This window comes from Zonotrichia albicollis, chromosome 21 (genome assembly GCF_047830755.1).
Source record: "Zonotrichia albicollis isolate bZonAlb1 chromosome 21, bZonAlb1.hap1, whole genome shotgun sequence".
In the NCBI taxonomy this organism is placed as follows: Eukaryota; Metazoa; Chordata; class Aves; order Passeriformes; family Passerellidae; genus Zonotrichia; species Zonotrichia albicollis.
In genome coordinates, this window is record NC_133839.1 from 2503596 (window position 1) to 2518773 (window position 15178).

The 15178-nt window shown below is 45.5% G+C and overlaps 1 protein-coding gene across 4 annotated transcripts in view; it reads left to right on the top strand.

Annotated features, from left to right (window-relative positions):
* The window catches only part of PNPLA7 (patatin like domain 7, lysophospholipase), a 137665-nt gene that overhangs the window by 28799 nt on the left and 93688 nt on the right, over positions 1–15178 (top strand). For all 4 annotated transcript variants that reach the window (XM_074556478.1, XM_074556479.1, XM_074556481.1 and 1 more), the window contains 4 exons: positions 519–665; positions 5877–5954; positions 6767–6972; positions 13758–13889. In XM_074556478.1, coding sequence (XP_074412579.1) covers positions 519–665; positions 5877–5954; positions 6767–6972; positions 13758–13889 — 563 coding nt within the window. The remainder of the gene's footprint in view (positions 1–518; positions 666–5876; positions 5955–6766; positions 6973–13757; positions 13890–15178) is intronic.

Sequence of the window (15178 nt, forward strand, 5' to 3'; positions counted from 1 at the left end):
GTCCTTTACAGCAAGGGATTAAAAACTTGTATCAGCTGTACGTTTCCAGTCATTATTTATGAATCTGTTTTTATTTTTGTGGTCTGCTTTTTACAAATACTGACCTGGAAGTCAAGAGCAAAAACCCCTCTTGATTTATAAACCTGCACCTTAAAATGTGGAATGAAAATGTTGCTCACTGTGACCTTGACAGGCATTTTATCTTTTCCTCCATCTTTGTGTAGAGGGTTGGTAAAGTTTTAATTCCATCAAGTTGGCAGCAGCCCAGTTTGTGAAGTCTCTCATTCCTTCCCTTCCACAAGCTGTGATGAGTAACTTTGTTTGATTCAAGTGTCAGGCTGTGCAGAAAAATGCAGGGATAATGAAGTTAGGAAGCTTTTCTTTTTTGGAAACCTAGATTTCTTTTCTTTCAGACCACCAGTTGTGTTGGGTAGAGAATGCAGAGGATAAAGGCCAATTTTGGTAGGTGCCAATTTTGATGTTTAACCTGATCCTTGATGTGTTCCTTCTCTTTGCAGTCGATATTGAAGAAGACAGTGACAGTGACAGAAACTCCTTCAGCAGTTTTCCATTACAGTGCTGTGCAGGACTCCTGTAACAGCAAACACATTGATGCCATCGTGGAAACAGCAAAGAGAGACCTCTCAGCCCTGATGAAACTTGATGTGAGTTATTGCAAGGGGAACTACCTTTGCTTTGCTTTTCATTTCATTCTGCCAGGAACTGAAAAGTGGATTTGTCTCCTCAGTGGGCTGGATGTTTTACTCAACAGCCTGTTTAGGTCATTAGAGTGGTTGAAATAAATTTGAATTATTCTGCCATTTCAAGAGACCGGGCTGCAATGCAGAGAATAAATCTCCTCTCTCTGTGTGCAGTTAGCCCTGCAAGCAGCACATGTGCAATTCCTGCCCCCTCATGAGTGTGGGAACTTATCTGAAGGTCCAGGTGATGGCTGAACCCGTGAATCCTGGTGGCTGCATCCCAGGGAGGTGTTTGGGTTTGGAATTGTCCCTGTGCTTTCCCGGGGGCACTGGCAGCACCTCCCAGCTGGGTCCTGTGCCCATGGCAGGGGCAGTGCCTGGTCCCTGCTGAGCTCAGCCCCTTGGTTGTCAGGAGCCAGCACATCCCTCTGTCTGTCCTAAGCAGCCCAGACCCTGCCAGGGGGCTCAGAGACCCTGGCACAGAGCCCAGAATGCCCCTGTGTGGTTTTGGTTATGACCTGTGGAGCAAATTACCAACCTTAGATGAAGATCTGCAAGCCATGACAAATTAAACAGAATGATAGTGAATTTATCACAAGGTGAAAAAGATTTTGGGGTTTTTAAAATGGGGATTCAGGGGGCAAGATGGAGGGATTTAGGCATGCCCAGCCTTTCTGCTTCTTCTTCTTGGCCTCCATCTTCTGCTGTGATGTTGGCACTTTTAGATTGGTTTAGAGTAGAAGCTCACTGTCCAACATAGGTGATAGGTATTGGGAAGTAATTGTAAATATTGTACATGTAGTTTTTAGTATAAAAAGATAACACTGCCCTGAGGGCAGGCAGAGTGCCTGGACTGTCCTGCTGGATGGATCTGGGCAGGACAGGAGAAAGAATTTTATAGATAAGGAACAGTAAACAACATTGAGACTGAGAAATGAAGAGCTCTGACTGCTTCTTCAAGTGCCAGGCTGGGAAAAAGAGACTTTCCAGCTCTTCTTGGGGTCACTGTGACAAGCTAGAGGCCCAGACACTTGGTGGTGTAAGAAGGATTGAAAATTGTTTTCATCATTCCAGCTGCATTTCATTACAGAGGTGTGTCTGTTCATGGGGATGATCAGACAGTTTGGGAAAGCTCAGCATCTGTCTCAGACAGCCCTGGTTTGTTCCAGCCTGTTCTGCAATAATTCCAATCTGCTGCTGCTGCCAGGGGCTGGGCACAGCTGCTGCACCTCCTCCTGCCTTCAGAGCTGTCAGCAAACAACACCAGCTAGAATTTAAAAGATTTTACTTCTGGATTTTAGCATTCCTTCCTGAATTCCAAAATTATTCCCCATGCAGCTTCAAAATCCCTGTCAGGGCCTTGCAGCTCCCAGTTGTGAGGCTGGAGGTGCCTGTTCCCCATCTCACTGATCTGAGGTCCCTCAGGCTGCAGGAGCCTTACCTGCCTCATTATGTTCATTTTCAGGGTTTTTCAGGCATTTATATCCTCATGAAAGGCTGCAGATTATTTTAGAATAAATTATTGTAGCAGAAGGAGTAAGACTTCATCTGTTCTGTTCTTGATCCAACTATCAGATCATAAGCAAAAATGCCAAGATTACTGAAGCTCCTGATTACAGCACTTTTCTTTTAGTCTAGAATAAATTTCTCAGTAATTACCAAGTAGCAGTTCAGAGATAACGTTGATTTTAACAGTGTCCTTAAAATGCAGCTCCTAATAGGCAGAATTTATAACATAAAGATCTAAATACTGGTGAAATAAAGTAGGATTTTCAAGCACCTTAGTTTTTCACAAGCAAATGAAATTCTGTTGGGATGTGGCCAAATGTCAGAAATTGAAATCTCAATTTTTTTCCCATGTAATAATACAAAAGTTGATTCTTCTACAGGCAATGCAAGAATAATCTCACTGTGTACAAAATATTTGTGTTCAAAGCTGCTCTGCTTACATGAAAGAAAATGAATTCTTGTAAGGTCTTCTCTTAAAAAAATGGGATGGAAGCATTTTAAATTGTCATTTTTCAGAGCAGCCAATCAGAGTGAATACAATTGAGATGTTTTGATGACAGATGGTAGCTTTGGGGTTTTTTTGATTGTTTAGTTGAGGTTTTTTTATGTGACAGAGAGAGAGGATAAATGTCTCTAGAAAGAGAGGCATTATTTCAAATAGCCTTTAGGTATCTGACTTCAGAATTAAAATTTTCTTTTTTTTTCTTTTGTTTTAAGTAACTTGAATTCCTTGGATCTCTGTCATGAATGGTTTTCAATCTCCCACAGTTTTTGTGTGTTTTCAGCTTTATCTATGATGGGGAGGGTTAAGCAGTGTTGCAGGGCATCTCTTCTTAGTGAGTTACAAGGGAATTTCCTTTGACAAAAATATTATTTGTACCAGTTAATTATTGCTGTATTTAACTTATTTATCACTGGTTTGTGTTTTCACTTCCTACCATAAACTCCTGCTAATTTGTTACACAGAAATAACCTTTGTTGCTTTAAATTTGCTATTGTAACCAACTTTGTTGAGTTTCCTGCTGCAATCATGTATCACAGTCCTACAAAGAAAGAAACTTGCTGGGAAATGAAGCTTTTTGGGGTCATTATTTTGTTATTTTCCCTCTCTGGGTGGCTCAGTGCAGGTTTTTACCCTAAACCCTGTAGCTGTGCAGTGCTGAATTTGGGTTTGCTGGTCTCACCCATGTGAGAGAGACAGGATGGATTTCATTTGTTATTTCTGTTCTTGCTTCATGGGGCAGAGATTGCCCAGCAAAGGAGGAGTCCAAGCTCTGCCTGAGGTCACTCAGCCCCTGCCATGCCTGAGGCACAATCAGACACTGCCAAGTCATTTCTGGCAGGTTTTTGGCTGAGCTGCTCTCAAAGATCTCCAGTGCTGAGGCTCTCACAGCCCTGAGTACAATCTATCCCAGTACTTAAGTAGTCTTAGACATGAAGGAAATCTTGGCAGCAATTTTTTATTTTTTAAGCTGATGCAGCCTGAAAATGCTCTTGATAAGCAGAGCTCATGGGGGAGCCTGAATTCCCCTGCTGAGAGGCACTTTCAGAGTTACAACTTGGGCTTTGAGAATAGATAATACTATACAACCATAAATGTCTAAATATAGAAAAAACACTATAGAAATTAGTTGAGTTGCTGTTGCTGAACTGAAATATTTTGACAGGTGCTTGTCAGGTTCTCTGCATTGGATATGTTCCCATGAAACAGATTGGCTTCAATAAAACTATTTTTGATGAAAATATGTTCTTTTTATCAGCAGTAGGTGTAAAGAATAATTGTGATTATTTCACTTGCACTATTTCTTTTCACCCCAAAATAGAACAATTCCAGCCTGGCAGAACAATTACACTGGTGGAGTGTTTACATCTCTGCTGTGCTGCTTTCCTGCTGGAATGGACTTGATGGCTGGGGTCACATTGTGCTCTGCTCTTGTGCTCAATTGGTTCTCCTGTGAGTGCAGCTTTAGTGCTTCTGCCTCTGAGGCACAGCCAAGCACCCAGGGAGGCTGTGAGAGCCAGGACTGCTTCAGCCTGACCTGTGCACTCATAACTGAGCCTTGCTTTGTGCCCCAGCCCCTTCAGGGGCTGATAAAATGCTGAATTTCTGAAGGTTTGTAAGAAGGCTGGACGGGGACTGTGGGCATGGAGTGACAGGACAAGGAGGAATGGCTTTAAGCTGAAGGAGGGCAGGCTGACATTGAATATTAGGAAGAAATTCTTTTTCTTCCATGCATGGTGAGACCCTGGCACAGGGTGCCCAGAGCAGCTGTGGCTGCCCCTGGATCCCTGGCAGTCCCAGGGCAGGGCTGGGAGCAGCCTGGGACAGTGGGAGGTGTCCCTGGCTGGACTGGATGAGCTTTAAGGTCCCTTTGAAACCAAACCAGTCTGAGACTCTGTGATTTGCTGATTTGAATGAAAGTTATGCCAAAGCAAAGGTGGCCTGAAGCATTAGGGTTTGATCCTGGCTGCACACAGAACCCCAAATTGTGTGGGCAGTTCTTTGAGATGGAAGGAAAAGTCTCTCTGTGCCTGTTTGGGTGTCTGTTATGCACTCAGGGTTGTGGTGATAAAAGCAATGTTTGGATCAAAGGAAATTTTAGGCTCAGCCAGCTCATCTCCTTGGCATTGCAAGGGATTGGGGTCCAAACTCAGGGTGGCTTTTGGGAAGATCTTTCCTCCCACGTGCTTTTCAGTTGGGAGTGAAATTCCCACTGTGTGTGCCTGAGCACAGGAGCTGATGAGCTTGGGGAAGCTTTGTTGGACAGTGTGTGTGAAAATGTGCTCTGAGCTGTGTGCCCAGGGCTGGCCTGGGACACAGCCACTGCTGCATTGTCCTGTCCTGGTGCTCCCTGATACAGAGCATCTCCTCTAGTTTCACCTTCCTTTGCAAGTAACTTGATGTTTGATGGTTTTCATGCCAGCTGATACAGCTCTCTTCATTAAAGACCCTTTAAGAGTCTGGGGAGGGGAATTGATGGATAGAAAATCCTTAAGTATCCAAATGTGATCAATTCAAATGAATCAATTAAATCACACCTTTTTTTGTCTTCTGGAAGATATATTGGGTGGGTAGATATTGAAGTTTACCATATATTGAAGTTGGAGGGAGACGACCCCCCTTGCGTTGGTCAGCATCGACTCCGATTTATTAATCAATCAATCACCTTTTATAACAGTGTTAATCAAGTTCATGCATATTGCAAAATCTGAGCTCACAATAGGTCAGAGATAACATACCAACTCCTCCTTATGTTTCCAATACCAAGATTTGGGTTCTCAAAATTATTCTTGCTTTCCCAAAACAGCCAAAGATAGAACATCCACTTGTTATGAGAAAGCTGCCTGAGAACTCTGATGTGCAAGGCTCTCAAGGCCTTCATGTTTGTCACTTTTACCTGTAGTTAAAAATAACCTGAGAACCTCTGCTGTTCACAGAAGCAGGCTGTGAGAATCTGCTCCTTACAGCTGCTTTCTAAGCCATCTCTGAAAAAATCTCCAACAGGTAGAGAATTATAAAAATATGTTCCATATTTTAAAGAGATCCAAGTACTTGTAATGTAGTCTTAACTGTTGTTCTTACTTTATTTGGGTGGTTCCTCACATTCTGGCACCTTTACCTGTGCACAGAGCAGTAAATTGTATCTCCACCTCTTTCTTTTCCAGAATCCTGCCCTGCTGAATGGCAAAGTGACACTGCACCAGGTCACTGCTGGCACTGTGCTGTCCAGGCAGGGAGATCAGGTGAGTCTGCTCAGCCTGTGCCCCTCCACGAGGTGTTTATACAAATTAATGGAAATAAAACATTCCCACCTGTGCCCTCCCAAGCCACCCCTTCTGGAGGTGAAGCCCCCCAGCTCTGGGCCTTGCTGCTCAAGGACTGGGCTGCAGCACAGCCAGGGTGGGGCTCTGGGTGTTGTCAGCTCTGATGGACCTCGTGGGAAGGTGTGGGGTCATCCTTCATCTTCCTCAGGAGCTCTGGGGACTGGGAAACTTCTCTCAGCCCTGCACTTTGGGTTTTATGATACCACTCAGTAGCAGTAAAGCCCTCATAGAAAACCAATCCAGCATTATTTGTTGAACAAAGTGTGTTTAGGATATAACAAGCTTCATTTATAATAATCCTGTGTAAATAGAGGAGTTAAGCAAAGCAGATGATGGGCAGCTGCAGTTGCACTGCTGGGCTCTGCCCTGCTGCCCTGCCATGCCCCTCATCCTGCAGCTGTGATTCCCCATTATCTCCTCCTCTCCCAGTTCTGTTGTTATTCCTTGATATCTCAAGATGCAGCCTTCATTTTTCACAACTACCCAAAGAGAAATGCATTTTTCAATATTGTGCCTGCTTAGTTTTAAATATTCATACCCTGCTTTTAATAATTCACTATTGTATCTTATTTTACCACCTAATTGTTCAAAAGCTATAGGGGAGCTTTCTGGGAAACAGATTGGTCATGATAGCTCTGTCACTGGGATAATTGCTTTTAAAATCTGGGGGGGGGATTTTAATTGAGCTCTTTTTTTTATTTTGTTTTATTTTTCCATCCCATTTGCTCCAGGATGTCAATGTCTGCTTTGTGGTGTCTGGGATGCTCCATGTGTACCAGAGGAAGATTGACTCTGAGGAGGACACCTGCCTCTTCATCACCCACCCTGGGGAGCTGGTGGGGCAGCTGGCTGTGCTCACTGGGGAGCCCCTCATCTTCACCATCAAGGCCAACAGAGACTGCAGCTTCCTCTCCATCTCCAAATCCCATTTCTATGAGTGAGTTCTGCCATTCAAACATACGTGGATCTGGGGTTTTTTAAGTATTTTTGACAATTTTTATTAAAGGAGCAGGGGAGTGACTGTCCCCCTGTGCTGGGTGTGATGAGGGGCCACTCATCAAATCCTGGGGTTAATTTTGGGCCACTCAGTGCAAGAAGGACATGGAGGGGCTGGAACATCAGGAGAGGCTGAGGGAGCTGGGCAGGGGCTCAGCCTGGAGCAAAGGAGGCTCAGGGGGCCCTTGTGGCTCTGCACAGCTCCTGACAGGAGGGCACAGCCAGGGGGGTCAGGCTCTGCTCCCAGGAACAGGGACACAAGGAGAGGTAATGGCCAAGGGAGGTTCAAGTTGGGTTTTTGAAAAAATTTCTTCACTGGAAGAGTGGTTGGACATCTCAAGAGGCTGCTCTGGCAGTGTGGAATCACTGTCCCTGAAGGTGCTCTAAAAAATATGTGAACACCCAAGATGTGGCACTTTGTGATAAGGTTTAGTGGGCCTGGAGGTATTCAGGTAAAGCTTGGACCTGATGGCCTTGGAAGTCTTTTCCAACTCTAATGATGCCATGGATTTAATCCCAGTGTTGGATGTTTGTGCTGCTGCAGGTGTATCCCACAGCAAACCATGTTTGTGTGGGGTGGATTCAGGTGTGTGGGTGAGCTGTGGTCCCTCTCTCAGGTGGTTTAACTCCAGCAAGGAGCAATTCAGGGAACATGACAATATTAAATGGCTTAGAGAAAAATCTTTGTTCAAGAGCACTTAACCCAGTAGGGTGGGAATTATGGCCCAAGTTTCATATACTTCATAATTCAAATGAAAAAATCTGCCCAGAGCCTGCACTTTGCTTGGTTAATTGCTGCTTTGGCCAAGCCCTTTGTCTTGGATTAATTACTCCTTTTTGCTGGAAAACCTCCCCAGTTCTGTTCCCAGACAGAGCCAGGGAGTTGAGTGTGTTATGAGTGATTGTTGTGGGTGTAACTGTGGGGTTTTAATGCTCACTAATAGAACAGGTTAAAGAATAATTCCCCTACAAGACAGGTTCCTTCCTGGACCTTGGAAGTAGCACCTGATTTGGGATTTAATGCTTAAAGGGGAATACAGGTAATTAAAAATGCAGTATGATGGCTGTGGTTAGCCTTGTTGCCAATAATAACGATTAATGCCCTTGATTTATTCTGTGATCTTGTCATTTAGAGTTAGAATTAGTTCACAGACATCATTTGTGTCTAATGCACCATTTCCTTTTCCAGCTTCTGGAATGTTCCATGAGTCGTGAGTTACACAGAGCACTTCTGGGGGTTTGTTGTGTTTGTTGGCCCCTGTGATGTCCATCTCTGCACAAGCTCCTCCTTTCCAAACAGCTGTTGTTGTTTGTGTTCCTGCCCAGCTCTGTCCCAGCATCCTCCCTGTGGGGTTTTGCTTTTCCCTCCCCAGGCAGAGGCTGTGGAGCTGAACCTGCTGTGCTCAGCAGGTGCTGCTTGATGAGCTGTGTTTTTCCCAGGCTCTGAGGTGCTTGTCAATTCTTTGGCCTAATTTCTGAGAGATGCTTCCCACTTGTGCCATTCCATGTGGTTCCAGGCTATTTCTCCTAAACAGCCACTTTTTCTCTCTGTCTTTTCCTGCTGTTGTTTTCCTGCTTGTTTTTGGCTTCAAATTTCATTTTGTTGTCTCAGCCAGCCTGGCTGATTCCACCTATTCCTCTTTTTTTTTTTTTTCCCCTTGTTTTTTATTTCTACTCAGGACTGGATTCTCTCTCATTTACTGAATTCTCCTGAGATTTCTCTTCTCTCTCAAGAACTGAATTACCTCCTGTTAATTCCAGATTACCTTTCTGCTCCCATTAACCCCTTACCAGTCAGACATCAAGACCCATCAATCTATCACCTCATCATTATTTTTGGGTCCTTTCCAAATCTTTCTTTTTCTCCTTTAAAGTCTATTATCTGTTCTCTCCATTTTACAAGCTCTGTGATATTCCAGCATTTCATCTTCACAATTTGTCCTGAAGCCCAGGCTTTATGGCACTTCTGGGCCCATATTTAAAAGTGACATTGGAGAAGGGCTTTGAAAAGCATCAGGTTTCTTCTACTGGTTCGTTTTTGCTTTGAATTCTGTGAGAAAGAAAAACTTGTTAATAAAATAGGATGTAGTTCTTTTTGCCATTTTAATGTAAATTCTGTGTTCGTAGTTCCACAATGTTCAGCTTTCTCCTTTGCCTGGAATCTCAGAGGAATTATTTTTATCTTAATTTGTTAATTTTTTCTCTTAGCTTACAGACTAGGTGAAATTTGACAAGAACTCTGTTATTCTCCAAAATTTCATTCTTCTTTTCCTGTCACATGCATTTCCTCTTTTCCTCTCTGCTGCCCTGTGGAACACTCTTTGTTTTTCTCAATAATTAATGAGAGGGTGAAGCAGAAAGGGCTCAGTGGTTGTCGTGAGGCAAAGAGCACAGCAATGGAAGGAGCTTGGGGTGGAGAATTGAGTGTTGGATTAAATCCTTCCCATGAAACTCCAGGGCAGTGGAATTTCTCCTGTTTTGTGCTGCTGGCTGTAGATGCAGAGTGCAGGCCCAGGGGTGGCACAAACTGGTGATGCTGAATCCAGGGCTGATTCCATGGAATGTGCCTGCAGTGCTCTCAGTGTGCAGCTCCTGGAATCAGGAATCAAGTTGTCACCAGGATCTCCTGGGGGAATAAATTCAGGATCTGTGCTACCAGTGGCTCTCTCACATTTTCTGCCTCTGTAAATTTCACACTTGGGAGGTTTGATCAGATGCACTTGCCAGAGAAGCAGGAAAGCTTTGATTTTTATTTGGTCTTGCCAGCTAAGCTGAAAATCCCATTGCAGCCACATCCCCAAGAATATCTGCAGAAGCTCCAGACTTTCACAGAAACTGCTTAGCCCTTATTGTTACACTTGGTGAGCTTTCTAGTAAAGAATCCCCAAAGGCCCTTCAGAAACCTCTGTAGGGCAGAGCCTTGGATTTTGATTTTCCCAGTACCTGTGCCAAAGAGAAGATCAGGGATGTAAATGCCCACATGAGAGGAAGGAAACTGGGCTGATAATGGGGGAAAAAACCTCTTTTCTCATCTCCTCCATAAGGGTGGGTCTCACCTCCTGTGTTAATTCTCTTGTGGAAGCTGCATGGAGCTGAGGGACATGAGGGAACTCAGGTGGAAATAAAAAAACCTGTTTGTATTTTGGATGCATTAAGTATTAAGAGATATATTATGAGGGAGGAAAAGAGTAAATGGCTTTTATTGATGACAGCAGACAGCCTGTGTGGGAAGAGACTTTGAGGGCTAAATAAGCTTGTGGAGTAAAACCAATGAGCTGAACCACCCAGGAGTTTTTAGGGGCTTTATTTAACTTTTGAATCTGCTGAGAAGGATAGGGCTGGGTTTTCCATGTGTCTGTTGGTATCTTGGTTGGGATGGCATGGAAAAATCAGGGCCAGAGAAGAGGGTCAGGAGAGAAAAGCTCTCCTGCTTTTTGGTAATGATGTTTGCTGCTGGATCTTTAAGTATTGTAAATGCAAGAGCAAGTGTTCAGTTTAATTTACCATGGAGACATTCAAGTGCAGGTGTGTGAGTGGGGTAAATTCAACATTAAATAGGAATATGTGCCTGTGGATCCTGGCTCTTTCAGTTCCAGGGCTTTTGACTGAAATTTTAGGCTCCATTATTGCAGAAGTATTAATTGGAGCTCTGGGTGAGGAGAGCATTGCTGTGCCACAGTCCCTGCAGCCCTGGGGCTCTGGCTGCAGCAGTGGCACCAATGAGGAAGAGCTGTGGTGTTGGAGAGACTCCAGGGCGGGTTCTGTGCCCCATCCAGGCAGGGCAGAGCTCCTGGGGAGCCTGCTTGTGTTGTCAGTCTTGCATTGTGGATCTCTGCTTGGGCTTTCTGTGATTCTGCAGGGTTGCAGTGTCCATAAGAGCTGTAATCCAGTCAGGGAACAAGGAGTGGCAGTGCTCCTTCCACACCTTTCTCTCTTCCTCAGCTATTTAGGGGTGAGGTTTGATACACATGATGTGATTTGTGCTCAGGGAGAGCACAGAAAGGAGATTTTCTTACCTTCCTTGTGAAGGGAACATGGATGCAGAAAACTCAACAAGGAACCTCAAGAGGTTTCAGCTGAAGGGTGAAGTAATCTACAGTCTAAAAAGAAGGAGAAATTGGACAATCCTGACATTCCTGCAGCTGGAGCAGCCCTGAGAGGGAGCTGGGGGTGCTGGGGGTGAGAGCTGGAGCTGCCCCAGCCCTGAGCCCCTGCCCTGGGCTGGGCCCAGTGTGGGCAGCAGGGCAGGGGGGATTGTGCCCCTGTGCCTGTGCCCAGGTGAGACCCCACCTGCAGAGCTGCCCCAGCCCTGCCCAGCACAGGGAGGAGCTGGAGCTGCTGCAGAGATCCAGGGGAGGCTCCAGGGGGATCAGAGGATGGAGCAGCTCTGCTGGGAGGAGAGGCTGGGACAGCTGGGATTGTGCACCTGGAGAGGAGAAGCTCTGGGGGGACCTCAGGGTGGCCTTGCAGGGCATGAAGGGGCTCCAGGAGAGCTGGAGAGGGACTGGGGACAAGGGATGGAGGGACAGGACACAGGGAATGGCTCCCACTGCCAGAGGGCAGGGCTGGATGGGATATTGGGAATTGGGAATTGTTCCCTGTGAGGGTGGGCAGGCCCTGGCACAGGGTGCCCAGAGCAGCTGTGGCTGCCCCTGGATCCCTGGCAGTGCCCAAGGCCAGGCTGGACACTGGGGCTGGGAGGACCCTGCTTGTCCATGAGCAGGTTTCATGCAGTTCCCTCACCTTTCTGTGAGCACTTCTCATGCTGGGGCTGCAGACACAAATTGAGTTCTTTGTGAGATGTTATTTCTTTTTTGTGAAATAATATTTTTTAGTAGTCTGCCCTTGATGCTGCACAGGGAAGACAAGCTGCCCTAACAGGCAGAACAGCCTGACATGTGTGTGATCCATTCACCCCTGGGAGTGCTTCAGGAGGTATTTGAGTGCTCACTCCCACAGTGACAGGGTGAAGCAAGCTTCAGTCTAAAAAGAAGGAGAAATTAGACATTCCTGAGCAATTCCCAGGTGTCTGTGAGATTTTTGCTAGGCCTCACAGTCACTGTGGAGTTTGAGGTTGTCCTGGCACAACCTTCTCAGTTTTTCAGTTTGAGGAACATACTGAATTATATGGTGTCTTTATTATTAGAGACTTTTAAGCATGACTAAAAACATTCAGTGTGAAGATGGGGAGCTTTAATAGAAGATATTTCAGCTCTTTGTGGTCTTTGCAAGAGGGAAAAGGGAATATTTGAAATGCAGAGCAGGTGTTTTATTTTTAAGCACCTCAGACTTTACATATAAAAAGATTCTGATGTGATATGTGGGGGAAACTGAGCACGAGCAAAGGACTGAGATGGGCAGAGCAGCAGGGAGGGAAGATGCAGAGGACAGGATGAACATTTTCCTGAGTCAGGAGGGACCTGTGCGAGGGGAAATGAGGAGAGCGGCTCGTACACAAGAGTGTCGCAGACATCTTTTATGGAAAATCCTTTCCTCAGGATTTTTCCTCCTGAGAAGCTGGGAGGCCTCAGGAACAAAATGTAAACATTGATTATCTGCTGCTGTGGAATGCAACAGGTGCAGCTGGGATTGGTCTCTTGTGGTTGTTTCTAATTAATGGCCAATCACAGTCAGCTGGATCAGACAGAGAGTCCAAGCCACAAACCTTTGTTATCATTCTTTCTTTTTCTATCTTAGCTAGCCTTCTGATGAAACCTTTTCTTCTATTCTTTTAGTATAGTTTAAATATAATATATATCATAAAATAATAAACCAAGCCTTCTGAAACATGGAGTCAGATCCTCATCTCTTCCCTCATCCTCAGACCCCTGTGAGCACGGTCACACAGGAGCTCACATGGCTCTTGTCCATCCTGCTGCACTGGGAGAGGGAATTGGGGCAGACAGCAGGACTGGCATCCTGCTCTAGGACACTGCCAGCTCTCAGTGCCATTTGTTTGGGCTGGGTTGAAGCTGGGCTGCCCCTGTTTGGTCAGAGTGCCTGGTGAGAGTGGTGCTGGCGGGGCTGGGAATTCCTGCCCAGCTCCTCTGGGGTGTGGTGCCCGTGGGTCTCAGGTTTTTGGTTGATATTTGCTGCCCCAGATGTGCAGGGTGTCTCTGCTTCAGCCCATGCAGCTGAAGAATGAGTCTGGACTCTTCACTTTTCGGTCTTGAGGTTGTTTATTAATTCTTATCTATAAAATTTTCTTTCTGCCCAGCCGAGATCTGCTCAGCAGGGCAGCCACAGGCACTCTGTGTTGTCCTTTTATACTACAAACTGCATATAACATATTTACACTTAATTCCCAATACCTATCACCTGTGTTAGACAGTGCACTTCTACTCTAAACCAATCCCAAAGTACCAACATCACTGCAGAAAATGGAGAACAAGAAGAAGAAGAAGAAAGGCTGGACACGCCCAGATTCCTCCATTTTGTCCCCATAACCCCCATACCAAAAATCCTAAAATCTACATTTTCACCCTGTGATCATTTTGTTATTACACCATTCAAACCTGTGTGAATTTCATGTCCTCATACAAAGCTGGTAACTTGCTCCAGGGGTCAGAATCAAATCCCCAGGTGCTCTGGGCTGCGTGCCAGGGTCTCTGAGCCCCTGACGGGGTCCTCAGCAACTCTGGCCATCCAGAGGGATGCACTGAGCTCTGACATGTGGGCAGCTGTTCCTGTTGGGGGAGGCTCAGTAACTCTTTGTTTTTTCCTCAGGATCATGAGGGAGCAGCCCAGTGTGGTGCTGGGGGTGGCCCACAGTGTTGTGAAGAGAATGTCCCCCTTTGTCAGGCAGATTGACTTCGCCCTGGACTGGATGGAGGTGGAGGCTGGACGAGCTGTTTACAGGTGAGATGTGGACAAAATTGTGTGTTTGTTGAAATTTTCCTGCTTCATGAGCTGTGCTCCCTTGGGGATGTGTAAATTGAGAACCTCAGGCTGTATTTATCAACCATTCCATTTGTTTTATTTGTTTGCCTATTTTGAGATTATTTTCTTTCTGCAGTACCTTCAACATTGCTTCAATCTCTTGTCTCTACGTGTTGCTAAATTACTTTATACTATTCCTCATGTTTTCTGTTGTTTTGGCAAGCTTTTTAAGTGATATAATTGATTAAGACACAGTTCCATGTTCTGGTGGTGGTTTCTGCACTGTTGAGGGCACAAAGATCTATTGCTCAGAGGTTTTCAGCCTTTCTGAAACAAACAGCAAAACTCAAAGGTAATTCAATTAGGCTTATTCAGCAGTAAATTGAAAATAGGAATTTTGTGTTTAAGGGGCAAAAGTTACCTTGGGAAAACTTATTTTTATGGATATGTACTAGGATGCAATTGAGCTGTTATGTGGTTGCTGCAGTGGTGGGAGAGTAACAGTTTAATTAGAACATGATCTGTATAATTGTAATTTTCAAAACCATACCTGCAGCACCTATGCCAATGGAAGTTTTGGATTACTCTGTACATCAAAACACTCCTAGCTGTCAATATCTTGTTTAAATCTTCTGGAATCCCTTGCACTTGTTTAACTCCACCACCGGAAGTGTGACATTCCCAGCAACACTCCTAATTGTGCCAGCAAAAAAGTTCTTGGTAGAGAAAGGTGTGTGCACCAAATCTGGAGCCACCTGGGGCTCTTTGAGCTGCAGAATTTCCTCTGCTCATCCACGTTGAGCCTGCAGTGGGAATGAGCTCCTGAGTAGCAGCAATGAGCCCGTGCTGTCACCTGGGGCCTGCTCACACCCTGGTCATGCCCTGCCAGTCCTGGCATGGAAACCCACACTGCCCTGGGTTGGAAAGGACCTTAAAGCCCATCCAGGGACACCTCCCACTGTCCCAGGCTGCTCCCAGCCCTGCCCAGCCTGGCCTTGGGCACTGCCAGGGATCCAGGGGCAGCCACAGCTGCTCTGGGCACCCTGTGCCAGGGCCTGCACAATTCCCAATTCCCAATATCCCATCCAGCCCTGCCCTCTGGCAGTGTGAAACCATTCCCCCTCGTCCTGTCACTCCTTATCTCAGCTCCCTGTGCACAGCCTGTGCATTTACACATTAAACCCATTTCCAGTCACCTTTTAACAAGTTCTTGCTTCGTTTCTCATTTGCTCATTAAATATCAATTAAACACTTCCCTGCATCTTTCC